Source organism: Saccopteryx bilineata, chromosome 5, assembly GCF_036850765.1.
Source record: "Saccopteryx bilineata isolate mSacBil1 chromosome 5, mSacBil1_pri_phased_curated, whole genome shotgun sequence".
Taxonomy (NCBI): Eukaryota; Metazoa; Chordata; class Mammalia; order Chiroptera; family Emballonuridae; genus Saccopteryx; species Saccopteryx bilineata.
The window spans coordinates 264,772,896-264,798,561 of NC_089494.1; the positions used below are offsets into that span (position 1 = coordinate 264,772,896).

A 25,666-nucleotide genomic window follows, 5' to 3' on the forward strand; every position below is an offset into this window, starting at 1 on the left:
TTCAGAATTTTATTGCAATAACAACTTAATAATTTTATAACAAAAATAAAGAGTAAAGTGATTTTAAATCAGAACCATCCTGGCAGATACAAATGGCACACCCCCACCCTGGGCCCAGCCCTGGGGAGCCACACTGTGACAACTGTCAGCAGGGACCTCCTTCAGGTGCGACTGAGATGTGGTGTGGGGAAGCCCAGACAGGAGGAGAGTGATACTGACCCACAGTGACCGGAGTTGAGTTTCTGCCCTCAGGGCACAAAACTCAGGACACAGAATCAAGAGACTCTCCTGACATCCTGGGCTGTTGGGATGCACCTCCCTGCTCACCTATGATTAGCGGACAGGAAGAGACCCACCAGCCCAGGGCTCCTCCCAGCTGAGCAGACACCCAGCCGGCCCCACAGGCCCCGTCACCTGGACAGACTCCCTGGGCTCTGTGCCTGGCACGTGCGGCTTGGCCCTTGTGGGGAAAGCCAAGCTGCAGACACAGACACTGAGGGCCATCAGACACGGACGTGGCTCACCCGTCCCCAGAGCCTAGGAGCCCCTGGCCCCCAGACCCTGGCTGGGCCCCCCTCCCTCTCCTGTCCCCACCATGTCCGCCGCACACCAAGTGCCACAGTGAGGACAACCCCACGGCCACCCGGACAAGCCCAGGTCTTGTCCATGTGGAATGCAATGTTTACACCATGTTTCCTTGCTTGAGAAACCTGTGGCACTTCAGTTAGTAGCATGAGCACTGGGTTCACCATTCTGGGTTCATCGTGTTACTCTCTGAGTTCTCAGCTTTCTGCCCGAACCGATTTTCCCGGAGCCCCGGTTTTCCAGCGAGAACTTCCATGCTGCAGTGGCGCTCAGAGGCACACATGCTACCCCACGGGGAAAAGGACTGTGCTGTCACGCCATGGGCACGTGCAGATGAAGACCAGATACCTGATTTGCGACACCAGTGCTGGCAGGTTGCTCTGGAGAAGGGGCTCCGAAAACACCAGGTTTTCAAACAGGTGTTTATTATGCAGTTCCCATGTCACCTGGAACTTTTTCAAGTGCTCATTTTCCTGGTTAAAAAAACAAAGAAATGGACGACAAACTGAGGTGATGAAGACTAAATCCCCCAGGACTTCTGTGCCCTCTCCCTGCCCGTCCATGCAGACCCAGAACCGTCAGCTGGCGAGGGTCCGCTGGGCCCTGTGCGTCTGGCACACACGGAGGGAGCCCTCTCTGCCTCCCTCCCACACTCACACACAGGAGGGAGGAGGCGGGCCCACCCAGGTGAGGGGGGCTGAGAATGGGGAGAAACAACTGCGCAGGCTTGGTCATTCCTTACAATTACACTTTCAAATGTATCGAAAACCCTACTTTTCACACCATTTAAATGTATACACATCCTAATGCCAAAGAACAGTCACCTTCTAGCCTGTCTCAAGAATGGCCCCTTCTGACAGATGTCAACTGCTCTGCAAGTGACACCCGTGGAAGGTCAGGTCTCTCGCTTCCCAAATGAACCTGGGCAAACCCACCACTTAGACAACAACTTGTAAACATCTGGTGGTGTGCTGGCCATCAGGGAGGGTGACATGACGAGGTCTGCTCGCCCTCAACACTAGGTGACCAGCAGTGAGCAGCCTTCACTTCTGACAGGTCTTTCTGTGACCGTGCCCATGTGAGCCCACACTCCATCAGTGAGCCCACACTCCATCAGTGAGCCCACACTCCATCAGTGAGCCCACACTCCATCAGTGAGCCCACACTCCATCAGTGAGCTCCACACTCCATCAGTGAGCTCCACACTCCATCAGTGAGCTCCACACTCCATCAGTGAGCTCCACGCACATGACCTGTGCACTGCAAGGCTCCTGCTCTCATGACCGCCAGCTCGGAACCCACACTCTGCCCCGGCACTGCACAGCCCCTCGGGCGCGGGCTCCTCCGTGACAACACGCAGTGTGGTCTGCGCCTGTTTACAATTCAGCCAAACAGAACCATCACAGTCAAAGGCACCAGGAAAGGGCTTGCACGCAGATATGCCACCGCGTGTCCCTGAGAGCACAATGCTGTGAGCACGCGGCTCTCCCCGTCAGTCCCTCTGTACCCCAGCAACGTGAACAGCTGGAGCCAGGACCGGGTGAGCCCTCCTCGCTGTCGGTGCCCGGTGCTCCTCTCACTATGTGCTGTCCCCAAGCAAACTCCCACTTCAGACAGCATCTCTCAGCCAGTACTCAACACAGGGAAGCAGGGTCCAGAAGACCATCCTGGGCTGATATACTCAGCCCCAGAATGAAACTGGCCACAGACGATGTGCTGACAGGACACACATCACAGACGTGAGCAGAGCTCTGTGCACAGGGACACAGAGACTAATGCAGCTGGCCCCGTCTCCCAGCAGTCCTCAGGGGACAGAGGAGCAGGCAGGGATCCAACCTTCCATCGATCGTCTCCACAACAAAGAGCAGGCGGGAGCTAAGGCAGCTGCAGACCAGGTGTGGCTCGCTGGAGGAGGAGAGGGCAGCACCCCAGGACAGCTGGTGCCCTACCTGTCAGCCTACGAGCAGCCACACCTCTGGGGGCCCACAGCTCTGGGCTTCTGGGCTGACGTGAACCAAAGGTGACTGGGCAAAGACTGATGACGCAGGATATTTGGCATTCTCTCTGAAATCTGAAGTACATTTCCCGATGAGCCATGTGGAAGAAACAGTACTGAAGGTCCCAAACACACATCACCACCACCAGCAGGGTGAGCGCATGGACCCAGCGGAGCTGGGTGCTCCCTGAGGCCAGCACTGCCCTCACCTCAGCCTACAGGCAGAGCTGCTCCAGCACAGGGGGAGAGCGTCTGCAGGGCATGCGGCCACAGCCACTCCTGGGGCGGGGGGCAGGGGGGGGGGGCGGGGACGGACATAGGCCAGGCCACCTGTGTGGGCCGGCAGAGAAAGCCCCCACTGGCTGGCAGGCTCTTCCATCTCGGCCAGTCCCACTTCCCCATTCAAATGTAAATGTCGGGGGTTTGGAAGGAGAAGGGGGTTTAGAATCAAGTCCAGCAGTAGACCTTGAGAAACCGCAAAATATTCACAATTCCCATGTCTTTGTGAATGGATATTAGATTTCATGATTACAAACGAGAAAGGCATTTCCCAGAGGACTGGGGACATCAAGTCTAGTACTAATTTTATTTTAATATTTAGTAAGTAGAAAAATGTGACCCTATTACTCTGTTAGGTCCCCGGTGCAGTGTGCAACGAACCCCCCAAATGTACTTCCTAGAAGGTCGCGTTTGTAGAAATGCCTTTCCATGTAAAGGCACCCAAGGTCTGCAGAGCCGGAACACAGGGCTTTGCTCCTGGAGAAGCCGGAGATTCTCTGCAGAGAGCGGGTCACACAGCAAGGGAACCTGCTGCTTCAAGGAAAACAACTGACCCAATCTGCAGCCAGTCATCTCATCTGAGCTTTCAAGCAAAAGTGAGACCTTGGGAGAATCTGTATTTGCCTTTGCGGCCTAGAAGCTCCTCCACATTTAAAGACCTTTCTGCTCGGTCGTTTCTTACATCGAGACCCGTGGTGGTGAAGACAACTCAGTGAACCGGTGTTTTCCAAAGGACCACACGTGCTGCTATGACACCAGCGTGTGCAGGTCCACGCTGAGTGGGCTGTGCCTGAGGGGTCCGTGCTGCTATGACACCAGCGTGTGCAGGTCCACGCTGAGTGGGCTGTGCCTGAGGGGTCCGTGCTGCTATGACACCAGCGTGTGCAGGTCCACGCTGAGTGGGCTGTGCCTGAGGGGTCCGCTGGGAGTGTGTGGTCAGCTCCATCATCTGGTCTCAGAGTCTACGCTGAAGCTTAGCGGGGCTTGGGTGTGCTTTCAAGGAAGAGTAGCCACAGTGATCTGAAAGACTTAGACTACATTCCTCCTTTTCCCAAACACGCATCTGTGAGAATCCAGGTCCCACATCAAGCCAGACACCAGACTTGTAAAATGTAAATGACAGCCTCTCTTCTAACCAAACGTTTTCTTTCGAAAAAGTTATTTTTTATTTAAAAAAATGCTATTTGTGTTATATAATGGGCTCATTATCGTTACTCTTTAAAGATTTTATTTATTAATTTTAGGGGGGGAGCAGGAAGCATCAACTCATAGTAGTTGCTTCTCGTCTGTGCCTGGACCAGACAAGCCCAGGGCTTTGAACCATGACCTCAGCATTCCAGGGCTACACTTCGAGCCAGTGCCCTTGGGAGCTGCAGATTCTTTAGACTGCGGGAATACCAGTGTGGGCCGGGAAGGATGCTGTGATCAGTTTGTGAGCCTTCTTGGATCCTCATTTGAATACCCCGACCATAAAGAGATTTTTGAGCTAACTGGGAAATTTTTGTATGGACTGGGTGTTAGTCAACAGAAATAAACCATTGTCGCCTGACTGGTGGTGGCACAGTGGATGACAGAGTGTTGACCTGGGGCATTGAGGTCACAGGTTCAAAACCCTGAGGTTGCAGCTTGAGCGTGGGATCATCGACATGATCTCAAGGTCACTGGTTTGAGCAAGAGGGGATTGGTTACGTTTGAGCCAACTGGTCAGGGCACATATGAGAAGCAATCAATGAACAACAAAAGTGACACAACCATGATTTGCTGCTTCTCTCTAAAAAAAAGAAAACCAAAAGAAACCACTGTCTGTTTTGTGGGCATGACAACGGTCTGTGGTTACATAAAGTGATGTCACGTCCTCCAGAGTGACCTGCTGCTGCTTGACTCTACTGGGAACCTGAAATCACAGCAAAGTCACTTCTAGGCTCGAGGTTCACAGGACACCAACAGCATTTGTTCAGACTACACATCTGAGGCAGCAGCCTTAATTACAAAATCCCTAGGAGCCCCGGTGAGGTAGCACAGTTGGTTACAGAGCACTGTCCCAATATACAAAGGGTGTGGGTTCAATCCTCAGTCAGGGCACATAAAGGAATCAACCAGTAAGTGCATAAATAAGTGGAGAAACAAATCGATGTGTCTGTCTCTCAAATAAACATATAAATGAAAATAAATTCAAAATCTCTGGGAGGCTAGGCTGTACTTGCCCATCCACGCCACCCCGAAGTCACAGTGGGCAATGTCTCTGCTTCCCCCTTACACTGGGGGTGAGCACGTCCACGGTCCCAGCATCATGCACAGACCCTGCCTGGGATGGACTGGGCTGCTGCCTCTGTCCCCAGGACTGGAAGAAATTCTTGGGCAGTGCTGGCTTTTGAGCATGTGAATTCCTCAGCTCTGAGCTTCTCCCTCTCAAGCCTCTCAGCAATGTGCTACAACAGATTTTGTCTTGCCTGGCTTGCTCTTCAGGAATGCACTTGTTTCCCTGGGAGGGAAGCCACCAGGGCACCTCGTCTGCTGTGCTACTGGAAACCAAAGTGAGAATCTCTGTGCGAAGGGGAAATGAAGCACTGAGCAAAGAGCTGTACTTTGTGCCCAAAGTTCATGTGTTCTTTTCAGACTATAAGAAAACATCTCTGTGTAATCAAATCTCTAGAAATTTGTTCCAATAAACATGGTTCCTACTAATTTAAAAAATACTTTTTATTTATTGACTTGAGAGAGAGAGAAAGATCAACCTGCTGCTCCACTCGTCCACGCACTCACTGGTTGCATCTTGAATGTGCCCTGACCAGGGATCGAACCTGCAGCCTTGGAGTATCAGGACAATGTGCTAACCAGCTGAGTTACCTCGCCCTACCAAACTAATTTTTATCAGCTTCACAAAACAGCATCCCACTCTGACTGTACAGAGGTCCTGCACGTAGGCGGCACAGCCTGGGCACGACGGCAGGTCCAGGCAGGAGACACGCTGAGCCATGGTCCATGTCCCCCGAGACTCAGGAGGGTGCCCGAGTGCTGTCAGAGGAGGTGACACGGACACGTCACCTGAGGAGCAAGGAGACGCTCAGGAAGCAGAGTGGGGGAGGGACGCTGCAGACCGCGGTACTGCAGTCGAGTCGGGCATGCAAGGCCAGCTCCGCCTGCACAGGGGCTGGTGCTCCGCGGCCCAGACACCGGTCCTGAGCAGGGTCACCCAGCTCTGCCTGCACAGGGGCTGGTGCTCCGCGGCCCAGACACCGGTCCTGAGCAGGGTCACCCAGCTCCGCCTGCACAGGGGCTGGTGCTCCGCGGCCCAGACACCGGTCCTGAGCAGGGGTCACCGCCCGGCACCACCCACCAGCTCGTCTCACAAGCAGAGCTTCCCTCACGGCTCCAGGGCGCCGCTGAAGGAGGAGCAGTGTCTACTACAGCAATGCCTGAGGAAGTCCCTGAAACCCCCGAAATTACTTGAAAAATTGTAAGTATATAAACTTTTCTGGCGAGAACTGTCAACTGTAGAATCACATAAAGACCCATTATGCTTAAAATCTTAGAAACCACTTACTATATTTGTTTCAAAGTGTAGTTTTACCACTAAGAAAGAACCCAGCACTAGCCCAGGGAAGTACCATTTAATGCAATTTGAGTGGGCCCTGGCCAGATAGCTCCACTGGTTAGAGCAGGGGTCTCAAACTCGCGGCCCACGGGCTGCATGCGGCCCGCCAAACAATTTTGTGCGGCCCGCAGACTAATCCACGAAGTTCAAAATATTTTGGATAAAATTAGGTAAGCCTAGGGGCCTACTTGTATTTTTCATTTCTCTAGCATCCTAGCTAGATATTAGCTTAGTTAACAGCAGTTGTGATGAGAACTACAGCTTCTGGTCGTTTGTGACACTGAGTAAACTGCATGTACGATTGTGCTTGTTGTACTGATATTTTTTTGTTTTCAACTGCAGTGAAAGAAGTGTTGCATAACAGTTGCCTTTTATAGACCTAGTGCGGCCTGCCGAACGGCTGTGATCTTGCTCTGCGGCCCACATGCTAAGTTGAGTTTGAGACCCCTGGGTTAGAGCATCGTTCTCATACGCCAAGGTTGTGAGTTCAATCCCTGGTCAGGACACATAAAAGAATCAAGCAATGAAAGCATAAATAAGTGGAACAACAAATCCCATTTCTCTCTCTCTTTTTCCCTTCCTCTATAAAATCAACCAATAAATAACGCTGTTAAAAAACTTAAGTGATGAAAAACTCCATGGACTGTTGTTAGTCTCAACAGGTGCTTCTGTGACAGTCAAGAGACAAGAGGCTGTCTCCGCAGGGAGCGTGGCCCCCTTCCAACCAGCAGGGTGCTGAGGCTGTCTCCTATCAACCCCAGTGCACCCCGACTCCAGTAACTGCTTTCCACAGCACACCCCACCCCATTTTACTCCCGGCGGCAGCCTAAGCCCAAAGGAGAATGCCGTCTCCTCAGCAGGACTGCATGGAGCCTGCAGAGTGGGGCGCACCTGTCCTTCCCCCACACTGGACTGTGCAGCGGATCCAGGACTGAAAGGCCCCAGGGCTATGAGCAGGTGCCCCCCGAGTGCACCCCATCAAACCCAGGCCTCTGCTGACAACAGTCAGCAGCTGACAGTGCGGCCCCTTCTCTCTCACCCCTGCTGACGCGCACTCCGCACTGCATCCAGTGCCTGTCTCACTCCCCAGGTCTCCTGCTCCACAAACAGTGTGTCAAGACATGTCACCACCTGTCCCTCCACTTGAGGCTGTGCGGCAGCAGACAGGAGGGGAGAGACAGAGGGGAGAAGCTGGTTCCCCCCGGCCGCCCACACGCCACAGGGACGGGACCACGGCCGTGCACCACGCCAACAGCACGCCTCAGCTTCCCCTACCACTCAGCTGTCCGCCCCCACGGCCAGAAAAAGGTGCTCTCTCACCAGAGTGCCGAGGAAGGTGCTGATGGTGCGCGCCGCCTGGCAGAGGCTGCCGTACTCCTCCAGCAGCAGGGAGATGAACTGGTGGGCCTGCGGCGGGCCCTGCAGGCTGGACGGCGCCCTCACGCGGGCCGCGGCAGAGAGCTGTCGCAGGAGGCGGACCTTCATCTCCAGCACATACTCGCGGGCTTGTTGCTCCAGCCGCTGGTAGAGCTGGTACGGGTCCCTCTCGCAGAGCCTGCACAGAGAAGGACAGTCACCACTCACCCGTGACCACCCGGCTCCCTCGGAGGGACGTTTTGTATCTGGGAGCATGCTTCCTGAAGCCTTTCCCCAGGTGCCCACCTGAAACAACACCACCTTCTCACAACTCGGGAGAGGTACATTTGCCCAACTCAATGCCAGGAACTTCCCCATGCCAGCCATCCCGTAAGGGCCAGAAGAACCCGACATTTGCCGAGAGCTTACTCTGTGCCAGCTCCGTTTCCCCCTGCACTGACTCTGTCACCCCCCAGGAGTCTCTGTCTCCCCCTTGCACTGACTCAGCCTCCCACACAGGCTGGATAAGGTGTTGGAACCCAAACAGCCAGCAGGTGGCAGAGCAGACACACCAGTGCCTCAGCGGCTGGCTGGAGATGCGCATTCCCAACCGCTGGACCACTGAACTGGAAGTACAGGCGACTGACCTGACGGTGGCGCAGTGGGTGGAGCGTCAACCTGGGACTCTGAGGTCCCAGGTTCGAAACCCTGAGATTGCCAGCTTGAGCGCAGGCACACCAGCTTGAGCGCAGGGTTGCCGGCTTGAGCGTGGGATCACAGACACGACCCCATGTCACCGGCTTGAGCCCCAAGGTCACTGGCTTGAACAAGGGGTCACTGGCCCATATGAAGGCCCTCAGTCAAGTCAGTATGAGAAAGCAATCAATGAACAACTAAAGTGTCACAACTATGAGTTGATCTCATCTCCCTTTCTGTCTGTCTCGGTCTGTCCCTCTGTCTCTCTCTAAATAAAAGAAATCGTAGGTGACTGAGACAATTATGCTTGAATGCTGATATGTCAGGTGAGGAACATACCCCCAGTGAGGTGACTTCTATGTTGGGAGACTGTCCCACACTGCTCTTTCCTTCTTTCTAGGAATTTAATATACAATCCAATGGGCTTATGTTATTTTTATAACCAGGGAAACTTAGAGACAGTATATCTCTTTTTTAATTATCCCAACAAAATCCTATAAAAGTATAAAAAATAAAATTTATACACTGAAAAGCAAGAAAATTAATGCATGCCCCCCCAACCCACACCAGGCCACAATAACAGTTAACGTTTTCATGAATTTCTTTTCTAACGTGTTCTACAATGTTTGGCATTACTTTTAATTGTGTGTCTCTGAGGAGCCTCTAGATGGAAACCGAAGCAATAATCCAACACACCTATTCTGCTCCATAAGTGGGAGGAGCCACCCCATTAGACACAAGGTCTAAGACATGGTAAGCTAGAGTTCTTACTTTTTATAAGAAGTCATAGTCACTTTAAAGTTCCACTCCACCTCGGCTGCAAAAGACAAGAGCCAAGTAAAATCCTGCAATGGAATGTGCGACATCTTACATAACGTGGCTAGAGACACAGTAAGAGCCGATGGGATTCCCAGTGCACTTCACACAGGTAAACTAATTTTTTAGCATAACTATCTAGCATAACTGTCATCTGAAACAGAATGTATTTTACCTGTTAAAGAAAAGCCACACAGCCTGACCAGGTGGTGGCGCAGTGGACAGAGCATCAACCGGGGACCCTGAGGACCCAGTTTCAAACCCCCCCCCCCCCCCCCCCCCCCCCCGTCTCCAGCTTGAGTGCAGGCTCATCTGGCTCAAGCACAGGTTTGCCAGCTTGAACCCAAAGGTTGGTGAATTGAAGCCCAAGGTCTCTGAAAGGTCACTGGCTTGAGCAAGAGGTCACTGGCTCAGCTGGAGCCCCCACCCCTATCAAGGCACATATGCGAAGCAATCAATGAACGACTGAAGTGCAACAGCTACGAGTGAGTTGATGCTTCTCACCTCTCTCCCTTCCTGTCTGTCGGGGTCCCTGCCTGTCCCCTCTCCTCCCATGAAGAAAAAAAAGAGAAAAGCCACAGAACTCAAATGAACTGGACGCAGTTCCTTCTTAGTTCTTTAGCATGGTGAGATTAGACATACGTTTTATCTTACTTCCCTGCCCCTTTCTGCATCTTACACATTTAATGAAACAGACATGTAGTACTTCTGTAAAGTCTTTTTAAAGTTTCATGGCCGCTGTCTGAAGAGCCTACGGAGGCACATCCACACGCAACTGCAGCACAGACTGCACAGTGGACGGGGCACCGTGGCACCCACGCGAGTGGTGAAGGAGCCAGGTAAGCAGGGGTCGGCCAGCCTACATGCATGCACACACATAACGCAGGGCCAGGTGGGAGCCGAATAGTAAAATGAAGGTCAGGGTGACGGGTGATGGGAGCACTCAGACTGTAGACAGGAAGCCTCTTTGAGAAGGTGGCTAAAGACTAATGTGAATGATAGAAGGGAGAAAAAAAAAAAGAGAGACCCTGAAAAAGGAAAACCGTTCCAGACAGAGAGCCAATGCCAAGGTGCCAGGGCAGAAAGGAAGGGTATGAGAGTGGGGAGGGGAGGCAGGAGGCCGGGGCAGAGCCGGGTCACCCAGGATGCCACGGCCAGAGAGAGGAGCAAAGCGTTCTCTCCACTGGCTGGACAGCTCTTGGAAACAGCCTTTACAGACATACCTTTCCTGTTTGCATTTAAACAAAACAAGTGCTCTGGCCCTGGCCAGATGGCACCGTGGAGAAAGTGTCACCTTGGTGCACCAAGGTCACGGGTTCCATTCCTGGTCAGGGCATGATGAGAAGCCATCAATGAATGCACAACTAAATGGAACAATGAGTTGATGTTTCTTTCTCTCTCTCTCTCTCAAATCAAAAGAAAAAAAAATAACAAGTGTTTTTGGAAATTCAAAGACTAGAAAAAATATAGTATATACCAGTGTTTTTCAACTGCCATAAATTTCATGCCGGTGTGTGAGAGTTAACCATCCTCATGTTGTATGGAGATTATAGACCCAAAGATCTTAGACAAATTCACTGATGCTTAGCTTAGGGTAATTTCTGCCCTAGAGGTAGGTCCCTGAAACAATTCTACTATTTTCATTGCCCACGTATAAGAAGGCTGAAAACCACTGGTGTAGGCAACATACACACTCTGATGACGTGAGGTTTCTACATTCTAACAGTGTGTTTCACTATTAGAGCACTGCTGCTTCCCAAACCTCAGCCACCCACAGATTACCACCACCATCTCTGCCACACTTCCCTCCTCTGCACTATCATTTGCTGAACATTTTCTTCCGATTGTCTTTTATTTCACTTTAGCCTCTCCTTACGCATTCGTAAGCTGTGAAGTCATGGTGGGTTTTGTGTGCAGGTTATATACACTGCTCACAAACATTAGGGGGTATTTTATTGTTTCATATTCATTTTGAAATATCCTCTAGTGTTTGTGAGCAGTAAATTTTTTCCTAATACTCCCTGGGAAACCTAACTTCAAAAATGGCACATACTGCCCGGAACCATGTCAAGGAACAGCAGAGGTCCGCAGGTCCAATCCTGAACACGCTGACCGAATTCACCAACTATACTGCTCTCAAACATTAGGGGATATTTCAAAATGAATATGAGGCAATAAAATATCCCCTAATGTTTGTGAGCAGTATAGTTATTAACACAGGCCACGGCCAGGCATTACTCCCATGTCCAGTGGAAAGGACACCGTACAGTGAACGAGTGTATACCCCCACAAAGGTTCTGCATTCATAATGAGACAAAAAGAAACCCAGATGAGACTCGACCAATGAAATGTCTAGCTCAATTTATCACTTTTATTTGGAACATTTCAAACATGAAAAAAAAAAAGATGCCAAAACTGTAACGAGAAGCCGAGTCACATTCACCTCACATCTGTGTTGTCCGAGCACGAGGAGCCTGCTGCAGAGTGGACGCCACACCGCGAGCCGCCTCCCGCCTGAGAAAGCCCGTGGCAGGACCAGCCCCAGCGGCTGCACGCTCCCACCCCGGGCACATTCTCAGGCGGCCCGGCTGCACGGAGCCTCAGTTTCCTCACCTGGTGGACGGACAGCTGCCGAACTTCCTTCCTTGGGTTGAGCAAGTGCCCAGCATCATCCCCGGCACAGTAAGTACTAGTGTCAACCTCAACACTAAGAAATGACAGAAGCATGTCACTTCACTTTGATTACAGAGGCGATCAGTGTTTAGCAAACGAGAATCTGAAGCTCTGTGCAGAGGGCTCACTCTGGCCAGCTGTCTGCTGAGGACCCGCAGTGTACCCGGACCCTGAGAGCAGAGCCCCCCAGGCAGAGGCCAGGCTCCCAGGGCACAGGCGAGGGGGAGGGACGTGACATGGGGGACATGTGTACCTATCCACGAGCTCCTTCACCCCCTCCTTGTCGGGCACCAGGGACTGGTCCTGGTCGTCTGCCAGCGGGGTCCCCGCCTGGCGGTAAATGCAGCGGACCGTGTAGCGGACTTCAGACCAGTAGTTCTGCAGCTGCTGCGGCTCCCGGTCTGTCTCTGCCGAGACCTCTCTGTGAAGGCGCACAAGGGAAAAAAGGGTCAGCTGGCGCGATCCTCGCCACCCCCACCCCTCACAGCCCCACTTGCCCACTCCCAGCTCCCTCTCCCTCCATCGGGCTCTGCTGTCGGTGCAGCTGGCCAGCACAGCCCCAGGGTGCCCTCACATGTCCAGTCCGCGAGGACCTGATCTCCTGGAGACATCAGTTCCCCTTCCAGGACAGGGATTGGGAATGCTGACCAGCCTGGCTCCCTGGCTCCAGGCAGCCTACCCTGGCCCCAGTCCACTCCGCCAACCCTGGGTTCTGATGACTGAGCCCTGGGGCTCCTGTCCCTCCCCGTACTAGCTCCCTCCTATTAGTCCTCAAGGTGGGAAGGAGGGAGGAGCCTCACTCAGCCGGGTCTCCCTTAGAATTGCCGGCCACCAATTCCCTCTCAAGAGTATGTGGCCTTTATGAAGCAGCCCCAGCACCCACTCGGTGGCCCCGCCTGATGTCTGTGCCCACGGTACCTGCGCTCGCTGCAAGCCTCACAGGCACATGGTGTGTCCGACGGTGGCGGCTGGGCACCCAGAGCCAGCCTCCCGCTGCCTGCCTCCGCTGGGGACCCGCCCACAGGGCCGTGGAGAAGGAAGTCCTGGCCCTGCTTGAAGGAGAACAGCACGGACTAGTCATGTTCAAATGCCCATGTACAGATTTCAGAAAAATACCTGTCAGAAAGCACATAAAACTGAGACACGGAAAATTTCTGAACCCTCCTTACACGTGAATCTTTTTCTGACACCCAAAAATTTTGTTTAGAAGCCGTTAGTTATTTGACAGTTACAGCATAATCCCATGAGGCCAGTGAACAACTTCTTTCTCCTAAAAAGTGCAGTCCTGCCCACAGCACACTAAGCAGCACAGGGTGATCACTCCAACAGGTGCTGCCAGGAAATGACGTGGCCAGTCACCTGCGAGGCACTGAGTGGAAACCTGGTGGTCACTACAGCCCAGTGCCCAGAGGTCTCCTGCCCACAGACTCCCATAAGCTGTGCCACCTGCTCCAACTGACGGAAGAGAACATTCTGGGTCGGATGGATGGAGCAGCCTCAGACCTTTGTACCTCCATCTCTGCAGCACCTAAAAGATATCACCAACAGCCACTACAGGCAACGAAGACAACCTGGGGCCCCAGCCCAAAACCCTTTCCCTCCCTCCACTTCTGTTTCAGAACACAATCGCACTACTGACCCAGCAGGCACCTTGTCCCTTGGGGACAGACCCAGAGAGGACTCTTTATCTCACTGTAGCCTCTCCTTACGCATTCGTAAGCTGTGAAGTCATGGTGGGTTATGTGTGCAGGTTATATATACTGATCACAAACATTAGGGCAGGGGTCCCCAAACTTTTTACACAGGGGGCCAGTTCACTGTCCCTCAGACCACTGGAGGGCCGGACTATAAAAAAACTATGAACAAATCCCTATGCACACTGCACATATTTTATTTTAAAGTAAAAAAACAAAACGGGAGCAAATACAATATTTAAAATAAAGAACAAGTAAATTTAAATCAACAAACTGACCAGTATTTCAATGGGAACTATGCTCCTCTCACTGACCACCAATGAAAGAGGTGCCCCTTCCGGAAGTGCAGTGGGGGCCGGATAAATGGCCTCAGGGGGTCGCATGCGGCCCGCGGGCCGTAGTTTGGGGACCCCTGCATTAGGGGGTATTTTATCATTTCATATTCATTTTTAAATATCCCCTAATGTTTGTGAGCAGTAAATTTTTCCCTAATTTTTCCTAGTCTTAGAGCTGGAGGCTCCCACAAGGTAAAGACAGGTACTAGACCCCAGGGCTCCCTAACAGGGCAGCCAGTGCCCAACAACAGCCTAGGAGAAGGGCAGTCCCAGGCAGACTCCTGAAGAAACCTGTCACGTACAGGGAGGTAACTGCATGGATCCTCCTGTCACTCCTCACGTCTGCATGTCCCGGGGAGCCGGGTCTTTCCCGCAGCTGGGCGCCTAGGCCCCTCCGTGAAGGCGTGCTCTCTGGTCCTGCCCACCTGCCTCCAGCACTAGGCAGCCCCACAGCTCCATGTCCCTCTGCCCCGCTTCCAGCCCAGTCTAACCCGGCCACCACCTGCCTGGGCGCCTGCGGCGACAGCTCGGCTGGCTCTTCCCCACTGAGCCACTGAGATCCCTTCTCCAAGCAGCAGCCAGAGTGACTCCAGATGCAAGAGGGCTTGGCAGTCCCTGCCCAGAACCTTCCACATGGGGACACAGACTAACTTCCCTACCGCAGCCTTCCAGGTTCCCAGCACAGACTCAGGCTATGTCACCCCACGCATACCGCCACCTGGGCGCTAACCCACTCCACCTCTGATAACAGAATCCTCTCTCCCTATCACGCGTCCGTGAAAAGGTCAACACCTACTCAGGGAGGCAGGATGAACCAGCCATCACTGGCCTCTTGGTGCCAAACTCACCCTCCCCGGCCCTGCTGAAAGGAAGGGGCCGTGGTGCCCTTTCCGGCCTTGCCAGCAGAGGGCGCTACAGGAGGAAGGCAGAGGCAGGTCTCCCTCCCGCCCGGCTTTTCTCCTGCTCCTAACCAACCAGGGGCGTGGGGAACCTGGCGAGCCCACCAACCAGCCTCTCCGCTGTTCCCGGTCCCACCCTCACCCTCTCCAGAGACGGCCTCTTTTGAGGAGTCCCCACCCCGCCTCCAAGTGACTGCTCCTTTAGTTCCTTTCACAGATCTGGGTAGCTCACCTGTTGCTAGTTAATTCTTTCTGTTAAGATGTCCCTGTTCAAATGAGTGGTGTGGTGCCCTTCTCCTGACCTCAATCACTCCACATAATCGCCTATGAAATTCTGGTGTTCCTAGCTTTTCCCTGCCTTCATCACTGGGCCATCCGTTCCATGAGAGCAGGACCCTGTCTGGCCTGCTCCCCAGGGAGCACCAACAGTGCTGCTTGTCACACAGGACAGACTCCAAGCACAACACGACCCTGGGAAGTGACGTTTTCTGCTGACAAGGGATGAAGCAACGCCTTTAAAGTAGCAACACAATGACTACATTGTAATCCTTACATGTGTCACCTTATAGTACTCACTTCACACAGATTTACTCTAGTTACTATTTTTTGTCTAAGTCCAGTGCAATTTAAAAGAAGAGAACAAAACTCACCACGAAAGAATGTAAAATGCACAATGTCCAGCCTCCAGTAACAAAACCAAGCAGTAGGAAAATAAGACACATAACAAGGAGAGAAACCAGTCAACAGAGACCCCAGATAACTGATGATGCTACCGACAGACAAGGATCTGAAACTAGATTACAAACTCCATGTGCTCAAGAGAAGTAGAGGGAGACCCTGGCCAGGTAGCTCATCTGGTTAGAGCACTGTCCTCATACACCAAGCTGCAGGTTTGATCCCTGTCAGGGCACACACAAGAATCAACCAACGAATGCATAAATAAGTAGAACAACAAGTTGATGTTTCTCTCTCTCTCTCTCCCTTCCTCTCTCTCCCAAAAATCAATTAAAAAAGAAAAAAAAAAAGTAGAGGAAAGCATAAACACAAGGAGGTAAACTGGAGATAAAAAATAAACTTCTAGAGAGAGGAAAATCTCTTAAAAGATCAGGTGTCCGAGCCCTGGCTGGTTGGCTCAGTGGTAGAGTACTGGCTCAGCATGCAGACATCCTGGGTTCGATTCCCAGTCAGGGCACACAGGAGAAGTGACTATCTGATTCTCTACCCTTCCCCCTCTCACTTCTCTTTCTCTCTTCTCCTCCCTTCCTGCAGCCATGGCTTGATTAGAGTGGGTTAGCCCCAGGCGCTGAAGATGGCTCTACGGCCTCTGCCTCAAGCACTTAAAAAAAAAGGCTCCTGTGTAACAAAGCAAGATGGGCAGAGCAACGCCCCCTGGTGGGCATGCCTGGTGGATCCCGGTCCAGCACAGGAGTCTGTCTCTACCTCCCCTCCTCCTCTCACTGAATAAAGACGAAGAAGAAAAAAAACAAAAACAGATGTCCATTTCTGGGTCAATCATCTCGGCCCAAGGGGTGGGAGCTTCTGGTCAATGCAACGTCCAGTCAATCCACCCATGTCTACTGAGGTTTCCCAGGAGGAGGCCCTGCTCAGGGTGCTGGACACACAATCATGAACAGGACACATCCTGGCTTCACAGAGTTAATGTTCTGGTGAGTGAAAATGTGCCAGTTTCCTATCGCTGCTGTAACAAATTACCACAGAATTAGTGGCTTAAATAAATCAACATAAGTGTATTGTCTTACAAAATAAATCTCAAAAGAAAAAATACACAAGACAGACTTAAGAGATTAAATACAGTAATCAATAAGCCTAAAGACAAGCATATAAAATAATGCAAAACAAAGCACAGAAACAAGACTAAAAATAATGAACAAAGCATTTGTAAAAACTCAGATGCCTCATTCACAGGTAACGGTGTTCCACATAGAAAGGGAGCCATAGGAACCAGACCGAAACATCAGCTAGGACACCGATGATCTGGACAACACCATCGACCAATTTGATTTAGCTAATATTCCTACTACATTCTTTCCAACAACAGCATTCCAATTCTTTCAAACGCACATGAACCATCAACCAAGACTAGCCATAGATCAAATGTCAACAATTTTTTTTTTTTAATTTAGTGAGATGAGGGGAGGCAGAGTCAAGACTCCCACATGCACTCCAACCGGGATCCACCTGGCAAGCCCACTAGGGGGCGATGCTCTGTTGCTCAGCAACCAAGCTCTTCTTAGCCCCTGAGGTAGAGGACATGGAGCCATCCTCAGCACCCAGGGCCAACTCACTCCAGTCGAGCCATGGCTGTAGGAGGGAAGAAAAGAGAGAGAGAGAGAAGCAAGAGGGGCAAGGGTGGAGAAGCAGATGGGCGCTTCTCCTGTGTGCCTTGACCAGGAATTGAACCCAGGACTTCCACACACTGGGCTGATGCTCTACCACTGAGCAAACTGGCCAGGGCCCAAATGTCAACAATTTAAAAAAAATTAAATAATATAAATAAGTTCTCAAATTTTAATAGAATTAATAATAAAAAGAAAGTCAAAAGCTACAAACTTCTGGCTATAAAATGAATGAGTCCTGGGCATGTGATGTGCACAGCATGGTGACTGTAGTTAACAATAATGTGTTTTGTGTTTAAAAGTTGCTAAAGGCCCTGGCTGGTTGGCTCAGCGGTGGAGCGTCGGCCTGGCATGCGGGGGACCCGGGTTCGATTCCCGGCCGGGGCACATGGGGGAGGCACCCATTTGCTTCTCCACACCCCCCCCTTCCTCTCTGTCTCTCTCTTCCCCTCCCGCAGCCAGAGCTCCATTGGAGCGAGGATGGCCCGGGCGCTGGGGATGGCTCCTTGGCCTTTGCCCCGGGCGCTGGAGTGGCCCTGGTCACAGCGGAGTTACGCCCCGGAGGGGCAGAGCGTCGCCCCCTGGTGGGCAGAGCGTCGCCCCTGGTGGGCATGCCGGGTGGATCCCGGTTGGGTGCATGCGGGAGTCTGTCTGACTGTCTCTCCCTGTTTCCAGCTTCAGAAATGAAAAAAAAAAAAAAAGTTGCTAAAAGTTCTCATCACAAGAAGAAAATTCTGTAACCATGTGTGGTGATGGACATTAACTAGACTTACTGTGATGATCACTGTTTAATATATATAAACATCAAATCACTGCATTGTACACCTGAAACTAATATAACATTATATGTCAACTGTACCCCAAGAAAAAAAATCTGCAAAATACTACAAAATATTTGAAATTTAAAAGCACACTTCTAAATAATCCATGTGTCAAAGGATAAATCATAATAAGGGAAATTATAATCTATTTTGAACAAAATGAAAGACAACATAACAGAATTTGGGGGATGCAGCTAAAGCAATGCTTAGATAAAATTTTATGGAATTAAAACATATGTATCAGGAAAGAAAAAAGGTCTCAAATCAATACTGTAAACGTCTACCTTAAGAAGCTAAAGAATAAGAATAAATGTGAAGTAGAAAGAAAGAATAATAAACATTAAGGGCAAAATTTAATGAAATAGAAAATGAAAAATCAATTCAACCAAAAGGTAGTTTTTGAAAGAATCAATAAAAATGATAAACCTCTAGGTAGGCTATAAGGGACAAAAAGAGACAAAACCCAAAAAACCTAAATACTGGGAATGAAAGAGACAGGGGCAGTGTATAATCACTACAGACCTCAGAAATTAAAAGACAATAAGGGAGTATTTTGAACAACTTCACACAAATACAGTTGACACAAAATGAACAAATTTACCCCCCAACCCAGTTTTATTAAGATATAATTGACATATAGCACTGCTTTAGTTTAAGTCGAATGACTTGACTTACATATCAGATCTACCGGAAAGTTCTGTCCATTTCTATCACAACAAGTTTCAACAAGTAAGCACGTTTATTTGGCGAATGTGTGCCTCTCTCTTTTTATCACTTAATGTATACATACTGACATAGCAAATTAACTAAAACAAAGTTGATTCACGTTAGTCTTATGTGTGAAGTGATAGTGTACCCATGGCTACTGATTAAGTTCATTTACGCCACTGTAATTTTTACAAATTTCAACAAGGAAGAAATGCTACAGAAGCATGTAGAAATTTATTTAAAGTGTTTGGTGAAGGTACAGTTTCTGATAGGACATGCAGAAGATGGTTCGAAAAATTAGAAACAGGTGATTTCGACCTTTCTGATAAGCCACGTTCTGGGCGACCATCTTTGATGGATGACGATGTTATTAAGACCATGTTGGAGCAAGATCCTTTTTTGACAACATCGGAGATAGCAGAAAGGCTTAATTCAGCTCAGCAAACCATTTCGGACCATATTCGGAAGATAGGATTGGTGTGGAAATATTCAAGATGGGTGCCACATGAATTAAGTCAGAAGAATTTGGATGATCGAGTCGTCATATGCACATCTCTGCTTGCTCAGAACAAAATCGAGCCCTTCTTGAACTAGATGAGAACTGGGAATGAAAAATGGATTACCTACAAAAACATCGTAAGGAAAAGGGCATATTGTGGCCCTGGCCGGTTGGCTCAGTGGTAGAGCGTCAGTCTGGTGTGCAGAGGTCCCGGGTTCGATTCCTGGCCAGGGCACACAGGAGAAGCGCCCATCTGCTTCTCCACCCCTCCGCCACGCTTTCCTCTCTGTCTCTCTCTTCCCCTCCCGCAGCCAAGGCTCCATTGGAGCAAAGATGGCCCGGGCGCTGGGGATGGCTCTGTGGCCTCTGCCCCAGGCGCTACAGTGGCTCTGGTCGCAACATGGCGACGCCCAGGATGGGCAGAGCATCGCCCCCTGGTGGGCAGAGCATCGCCCCTGGTGGGCGTGCCGGGTGGATCCCGGTTGGGCGCATGCGGGAGTCTGTCTGACTGTCTCTCCCCATTTCCAGCTTTGGAAAAATACAAAAAAAAAAAAAAAAAAAGGAAAAGGGCATATTGTGAACCCGGAAAACCTAGCCCTTCCACCTCTAAACCAAATTTGACTCTGAATAAGAGAATGTTGTGTATATGATGGACAATCGAGGACCAATACATTATGAGCTTTTAAAAATGAACGAAAAGCTCAATTCGGAGAAGTATTGTCAGCAACTGGATAATTTAAAGACAGCAGTCCAAGAAAAGAGGCTGGCGATGTTCAATAGGAAGAACATCATACTACATCATGATAATGCCAGGCCACATGCTGCTTTGGGGACTCGTCAAAAAATTGCAGAACTAGGTTGGGAAATTCTGTCACATCCACCATATTCCCCGAACTTAGTACCCTCTGACTATCACTTGTTTTTGTCTTTACAAAACTTTTTGAGGCCTGACCTGTGGTGGCGCAGTGGATAAAGCGTCGACCTGGAAATGCTGAGGTTGCCGGTTCAAAACCCTGGGCTTGCCTGGTCAAGGCACATATGGGAGTGGATGCTTCCAGCTCCTCCTCCCTTCTCTCTCTCTCTCTGTCTCTCTCTCCTCTCTCTCTCTCTCTCTCTCTCTCTCTGTCCTCTCTAAAAATGAATAAATAAAATAAAATAAAATTAAAAAAAAAACTTTTTGAAGGGCAAAAAATTCAAAAATGAAGAAGATATCAAACAAGCACGGGTTCAATTTTTCGCATCAAAAGATAAAACATTTTTCAAAAATGGGATATACAAATTGCCCTACGCTGGCAAGAAATCATTAATAATAATGGCAATTATATTATTTAATAAAGTTTATTGACGGTAAGAAAAATTTGTATTTTGTTTTATTCCAAAAAGGCGGACAGAACTTTCTGGTAGACTGTATATATTATGAAACAACTACACACACTTCTTTAAAAACAAAAGTTAACAAAGCTTACTCATAAAGAAAGATAACCTTTATCAAATACATTGACCTCATAGTTCAAAACCTTCTCAATAAAGCAACTCTGGGTCAAGACGGCTTCACTGAGGAATTCTATGAAACATTTACGCTATAAGTAATACCAATGCTACATTTTTCCAAAAAAATTAAAGGAGACTACTTACTAGTTCATTTTATGAGGTATTACTCTGACACCAAAACCAAAACCACACAAAGATACTGTGAGACAAAAGCTTACACACTAATTAGTGTCCTTATGACCACAGATGCAATTATCTTTAACAAAACATTAGTAAATCCAATACAGCAACTTACACAAAGAAAAACACACACATGACAACCAACTCTGGATTATCCCAGAAATGCAAAGCTCTTTCAACATTCATGTATTTATATTGATTAGTTTTTAGCAAGAGGAAAGGAGAGAGAGACAGGAACATCCAGCTGTTCCTGTATGCGCCCTGACTGGGGATTGAACCGGCAACCTCTGTGCTTTGGAACGATGCTCTAACCAACCCTGCTATCCAGCTGGGGCTGAAAAGTTATTTCAACATTAAGAAAAAAATCACCATAGTTAATTTTAAAAAACTAAAAATGACTCCACAATTATCTCAATAGGTACAAAAAAAGTTTGGTAAAATTAAATATCCATTCATGATAAGTCTCAGCAAACTAAAAACAGAAGTAAACGTCTTCAAGCTTATCTGCAGAATCCTACAGGTAACACCACACTTGACAGTGAAGGACTAAATGCTTCCCACCTAAGACTGGGAGCAAGGAAGAAGGTCTGCTCATACCACTCCTACTCGACATCATATTGGAGATCCTAACCAACGTAATAAGGCAAGAAAAAGTAAAAAACACACAGATTGGAAAGAAAGAAATACATTACTTGTAGATCACGTGATCTGTAAGAACATCCCAAGAAATCTATGAAAATTAGAATAATGGGGACGTCACAGGATACAAGCTCAACATATAAGAAACTGTTTCATTTCTATATACTAGCAATAAACAATTGGAAAGTAAAAAAAAAAAAATTATAACACCATTTAAAACAGCAAGAAAAGGCCCTGGCTGGTTAGCTCAGTTGGTTAGAGCATCATCCCAAAACGACGAGGTTGCAGGTTTGATCCCCGGACAGGGCACATGCAGGAAACAACCAACAGATGAATGACTGAGTCGAACAACAAATGAATACTTTCCTTCCCCCTCCCTTGTCCATCCCTTCTTCTCGCTCTAAAAAAAATAAAAAATAAAAATTCCATCAATAAATAAACTATTAAACCCTGGCCGGATAGCTTGGTTGGTGCAGCGTCATCCTGAAGAGCAGAGGTTGCTGATTCAATCCCCAGTCAGGGCACATACAGGAACAGCTAGATGTTTCTGTGTCTTTGTCATTCTCTCTCTCCCCCTGTCTCTCTCAAAAAAAAAAAAGTGCAAAAATACTTTGGAAAATTTTCAACACACTATGTGCAAGTCATATAGTTTAAAGATTACAAAACTATTCTAAGAATACATTTAAAAGATCTAAATTAATGAAGATTCATACCACATTCATGGATAGGAAGACTCAATATTAACATGTCAATTCTTCCCTAAACTGGTTTATACCCCAACACAGTGCCAGTTAAAACCTCAGCAAGTTTTTCTGTAGAAACTAGCAAGACAATTCTAAACATTTTATGAATATGCAAAGGACCTAGAATAGTCAAAACATTTGAAAAAATAAAGCTGGAGGACCTCCACTCCTTCATTTCACAACTTACTATAAAAAGCTTCTGGAATCAAGACTGTATGGTACTGGCAAAAGGACAGATATACGGGTAAAGTGAAGCATAGAGTCCAGAAGCCAACACACACAGACGGCAGCCACTGAGTTCTGACAGAGATGCTAAGGTAATGCAATGAGGAAAAAAACAGTATTTTCAACAAACAGTTCTGGAACTGGGTACCCACATACAAAAAGGATGAACAGCAGCTCTTACAAAAGACACAAAACTCCACTCAAAATGGATCACAGATCAAACGTACAATATAAACTCAAACCATAAAGCATACAGAAAAAAACACAAGGCATCAGATCTTTATAACCTTGGGGAGTAAAGATTTCTTCCATAGAACACATAAAAGTTGATAAATTGGGCTTGATCAAAATGGAAAACGGCCCTGGCCGGTTGGCTCAGCGGTAGAGCGTCGGCCTGGCGTGCGGAGGACCCGGGTTCGATTCCCGGCCAGGGCACATAGGAAAAGCGCCCATTTGCTTCTCCTTCCTCTCTGTCTCTCTCTTCCCATCCCACAGCCAAGGCTCCATTGGAGCAAAGATGGCCCGGGCGCTGGGGATGGCTCCTTGGCCTCTGCCCCAGGCGCTAGAGTGGCTCTGAGCGACGCCCCGGAGGGGCAGAGCATCGCCCCCTGGTGGGCAGAGCGTCGCCCCTGGTGGATGTGCCAGGTGGATCCCGGTCGGGCACATGCGGGAGTCTGTCTGACTGTCTCTCCCCGTTTCCAGCTTCAGAAAAATACAAAAAAAAAAAAAAAAGGAAAACGTTTGCTCTTCAAAAAACAGTTTTATATAATGAAAAGGCAAGCTACACACTGGGAGAAAATATTTGAGAAACATATCTGATAAAGGGCTTGTATTCAGAATATTGAAGATCTCTCACAACTCAGTAAGACAAACCAACCAATTAAAAATAGGTGAAAGGCCTGACTTGTGGTGGCACAGTGGATAAAGCCTCGACCTGGAAATGCTGAGGTCGCCGGTTCGAAACCCTGGGCTTGCCTGGTCAAGGCACATATGGGAGTTGATGCTTCCAGCTCCTCCCCCCCTTCTCTCTGTCTCCCCTCTCTCACTTTCTCTCTCTCTCTCTCTCTCTCTCTCTCCCTCTCCTCTCTAAAATGAATAAATAAAAAATTTAAAAAAAAATAGGTGAAAGATGTGAACAGTCATTTCACCAAAGAGACAGCGGTGGAAAATAAGAACACAAAAAGATGCTCTACAAGTCAGTAAGACAATGCAAATTAAAACCGCGTGGTGACACCATGAGCTACTAGAATGGCTATAATTAAGGACTGTCACTATCCAGCCAACAGGCAAGGATGGAGACCAACAGGAACTCTCATACATGGCTAGAACAGTACAAGCACTTTGAAAAACAGCATGACAGTTTCTTATAATATTAATACTAGTCATGCACTTAGCCTATGACCTTGAATGAATTCCTCTCCTAGCTATTTATCAAAGAACTATGTCCACACAAAGACTTGCACTGAAATGTTAGTGGGAGTTTTCTTCCTAACAGCCCAAACCAGGAAGCAGAAATGTCCCTCTACTGCTGATGGAGAAACAAACTGGCTCATCCATATTATGGAATACTGGTCAGAAATAAAAAGGAATTAACTGCTGGCATGTGGACCAAGATGGATGAATCACCAAGACCACTGTTCCGTTACCTTCTCTCCTCTCATTCCAACAATTATGGGCAGTAGCAACAAATTATGTCAGCAACTACATTCGTGAAATTCACTTAAAGGAACTGTATGTCTATTATAAACCAAGACCCAACAGGACAAACATTCAGGACAAGGACAAATACTGACAAAGTCTTAAATGGTTGGCTTACACTGGAACTCTACGCCTTATATATAGTAACTATTAAAGAATCTGGTTCCTCAGTGTAAAACACAGGACTTACATTTCAACCACATACATGAGAACCCAGACACAATTGCTGATGTCCACAACCAACCAAGAGTCGTTACAACAGTCAACCTTGTGTGTGACCTGTGGTGGTGCAGCAGATAAAGCACCAACCTGGAGTACTCAGGTCGCCAGTTCAAAACCCCAGGCTTGCCTGGTCAAGGCACCTAAGAGAAGCAATTACTGTCAGTTGATGCTTCCTGCTTCTCCCCTGCTTCTTCTCTTGAAAATGACTAAATAGAATCTTTAGAAAATAAAAAAAATGGAGCATTTGCTGAATAGTCATTGTTAAGATGCTTCAGTGCCACACAGACCTCTTTTTTTTGTTTTTAAGGTGAGAGGAGGAGAGACAGTTGAGATAGACTCCCGCATGTGCCCTGACCAAGATCCACCCGGCAGCCCCCAGGTCTGGGGCTTGAATCACCAAGCCATCCTCAGCTCCCAGGGCCACACTAGAACCAACACAGCCTCTGGGTGAGAGAGAAGGGGAGAGGGAGGAGGGAGAAGCAGATGATCATTTCTCCTGTGTGCCCTGCCCAGGGGTCAAAGCCAGGATGTCTGCACGCCCAGCTGATGCTCTACCACTGAGACAACCAGCCAGGGCCCACACAGACCTCTTTAAAGAAAAAAAATAATTTCCCGAAAGTGCCATCTCCCACTCCCAACCAAACTTCTTGTTACTTAAACATACACAAATGTAAAATGCAACATAACTTACATTTTTTATGCCCTGAGAAAGTATAAAAACCCAAATGGTCGATAACTTACAAAAAGCCCTGAAAATCATTAAACTTCAAATACACATTCTCTTGAAGAGACATATGAATGATTTGCTGAAACCATATTGCTATATTCAACACAGGGCTGGTTCCTCCAGGGGTCCCAACATGCCTTGCCCCATGATCAGAATACAAACAAAAAAGCGTTTTTAACAGTCCGAGACTTCAAACACATGCATGAAAATACATCCACAGCCCCCAAGGTGTGAACTCTACTGTGCAGGTCTGTGCTGGAAATGTTTTGAAACCCTGGAACACTGCCTTTGCACATTCATCAGAGGCAGTTCGTTTGATCACTCAAAACCCGTTCCCAGGGGACCGAGGCCCGGGCAGGTGCCCCCTCCTGGGCGGCAGCAATGCAGGGAAGCGGTGGTGCCATCCAGGGGGAGGGGCGTGCCACCCGCGCT

At 48.8% G+C, this 25,666-nt stretch overlaps 1 protein-coding gene across 2 annotated transcripts in view; it reads right to left on the minus strand.

Annotated features, from left to right (window-relative positions):
* The window catches only part of FAM193A (family with sequence similarity 193 member A), a 131,036-nt gene that overhangs the window by 47,713 nt on the left and 57,657 nt on the right, over positions 1–25,666 (minus strand). Inside the window, exons 3-6 of one of the 2 annotated variants that reach the window (XM_066232663.1) lie at positions 12,915–13,045; positions 12,250–12,417; positions 7,776–8,010; positions 934–1,058 (exon numbers count right to left, since the gene is read on the minus strand). In XM_066232663.1, coding sequence (XP_066088760.1) covers positions 934–1,058; positions 7,776–8,010; positions 12,250–12,417; positions 12,915–13,045 — 659 coding nt within the window. Of the gene's footprint in view, positions 1–933; positions 1,059–7,775; positions 8,011–12,249; positions 12,418–12,914; positions 13,049–25,666 lie in introns of both variants that reach the window. The other variant, XM_066232662.1, reaches the window with a different exon arrangement.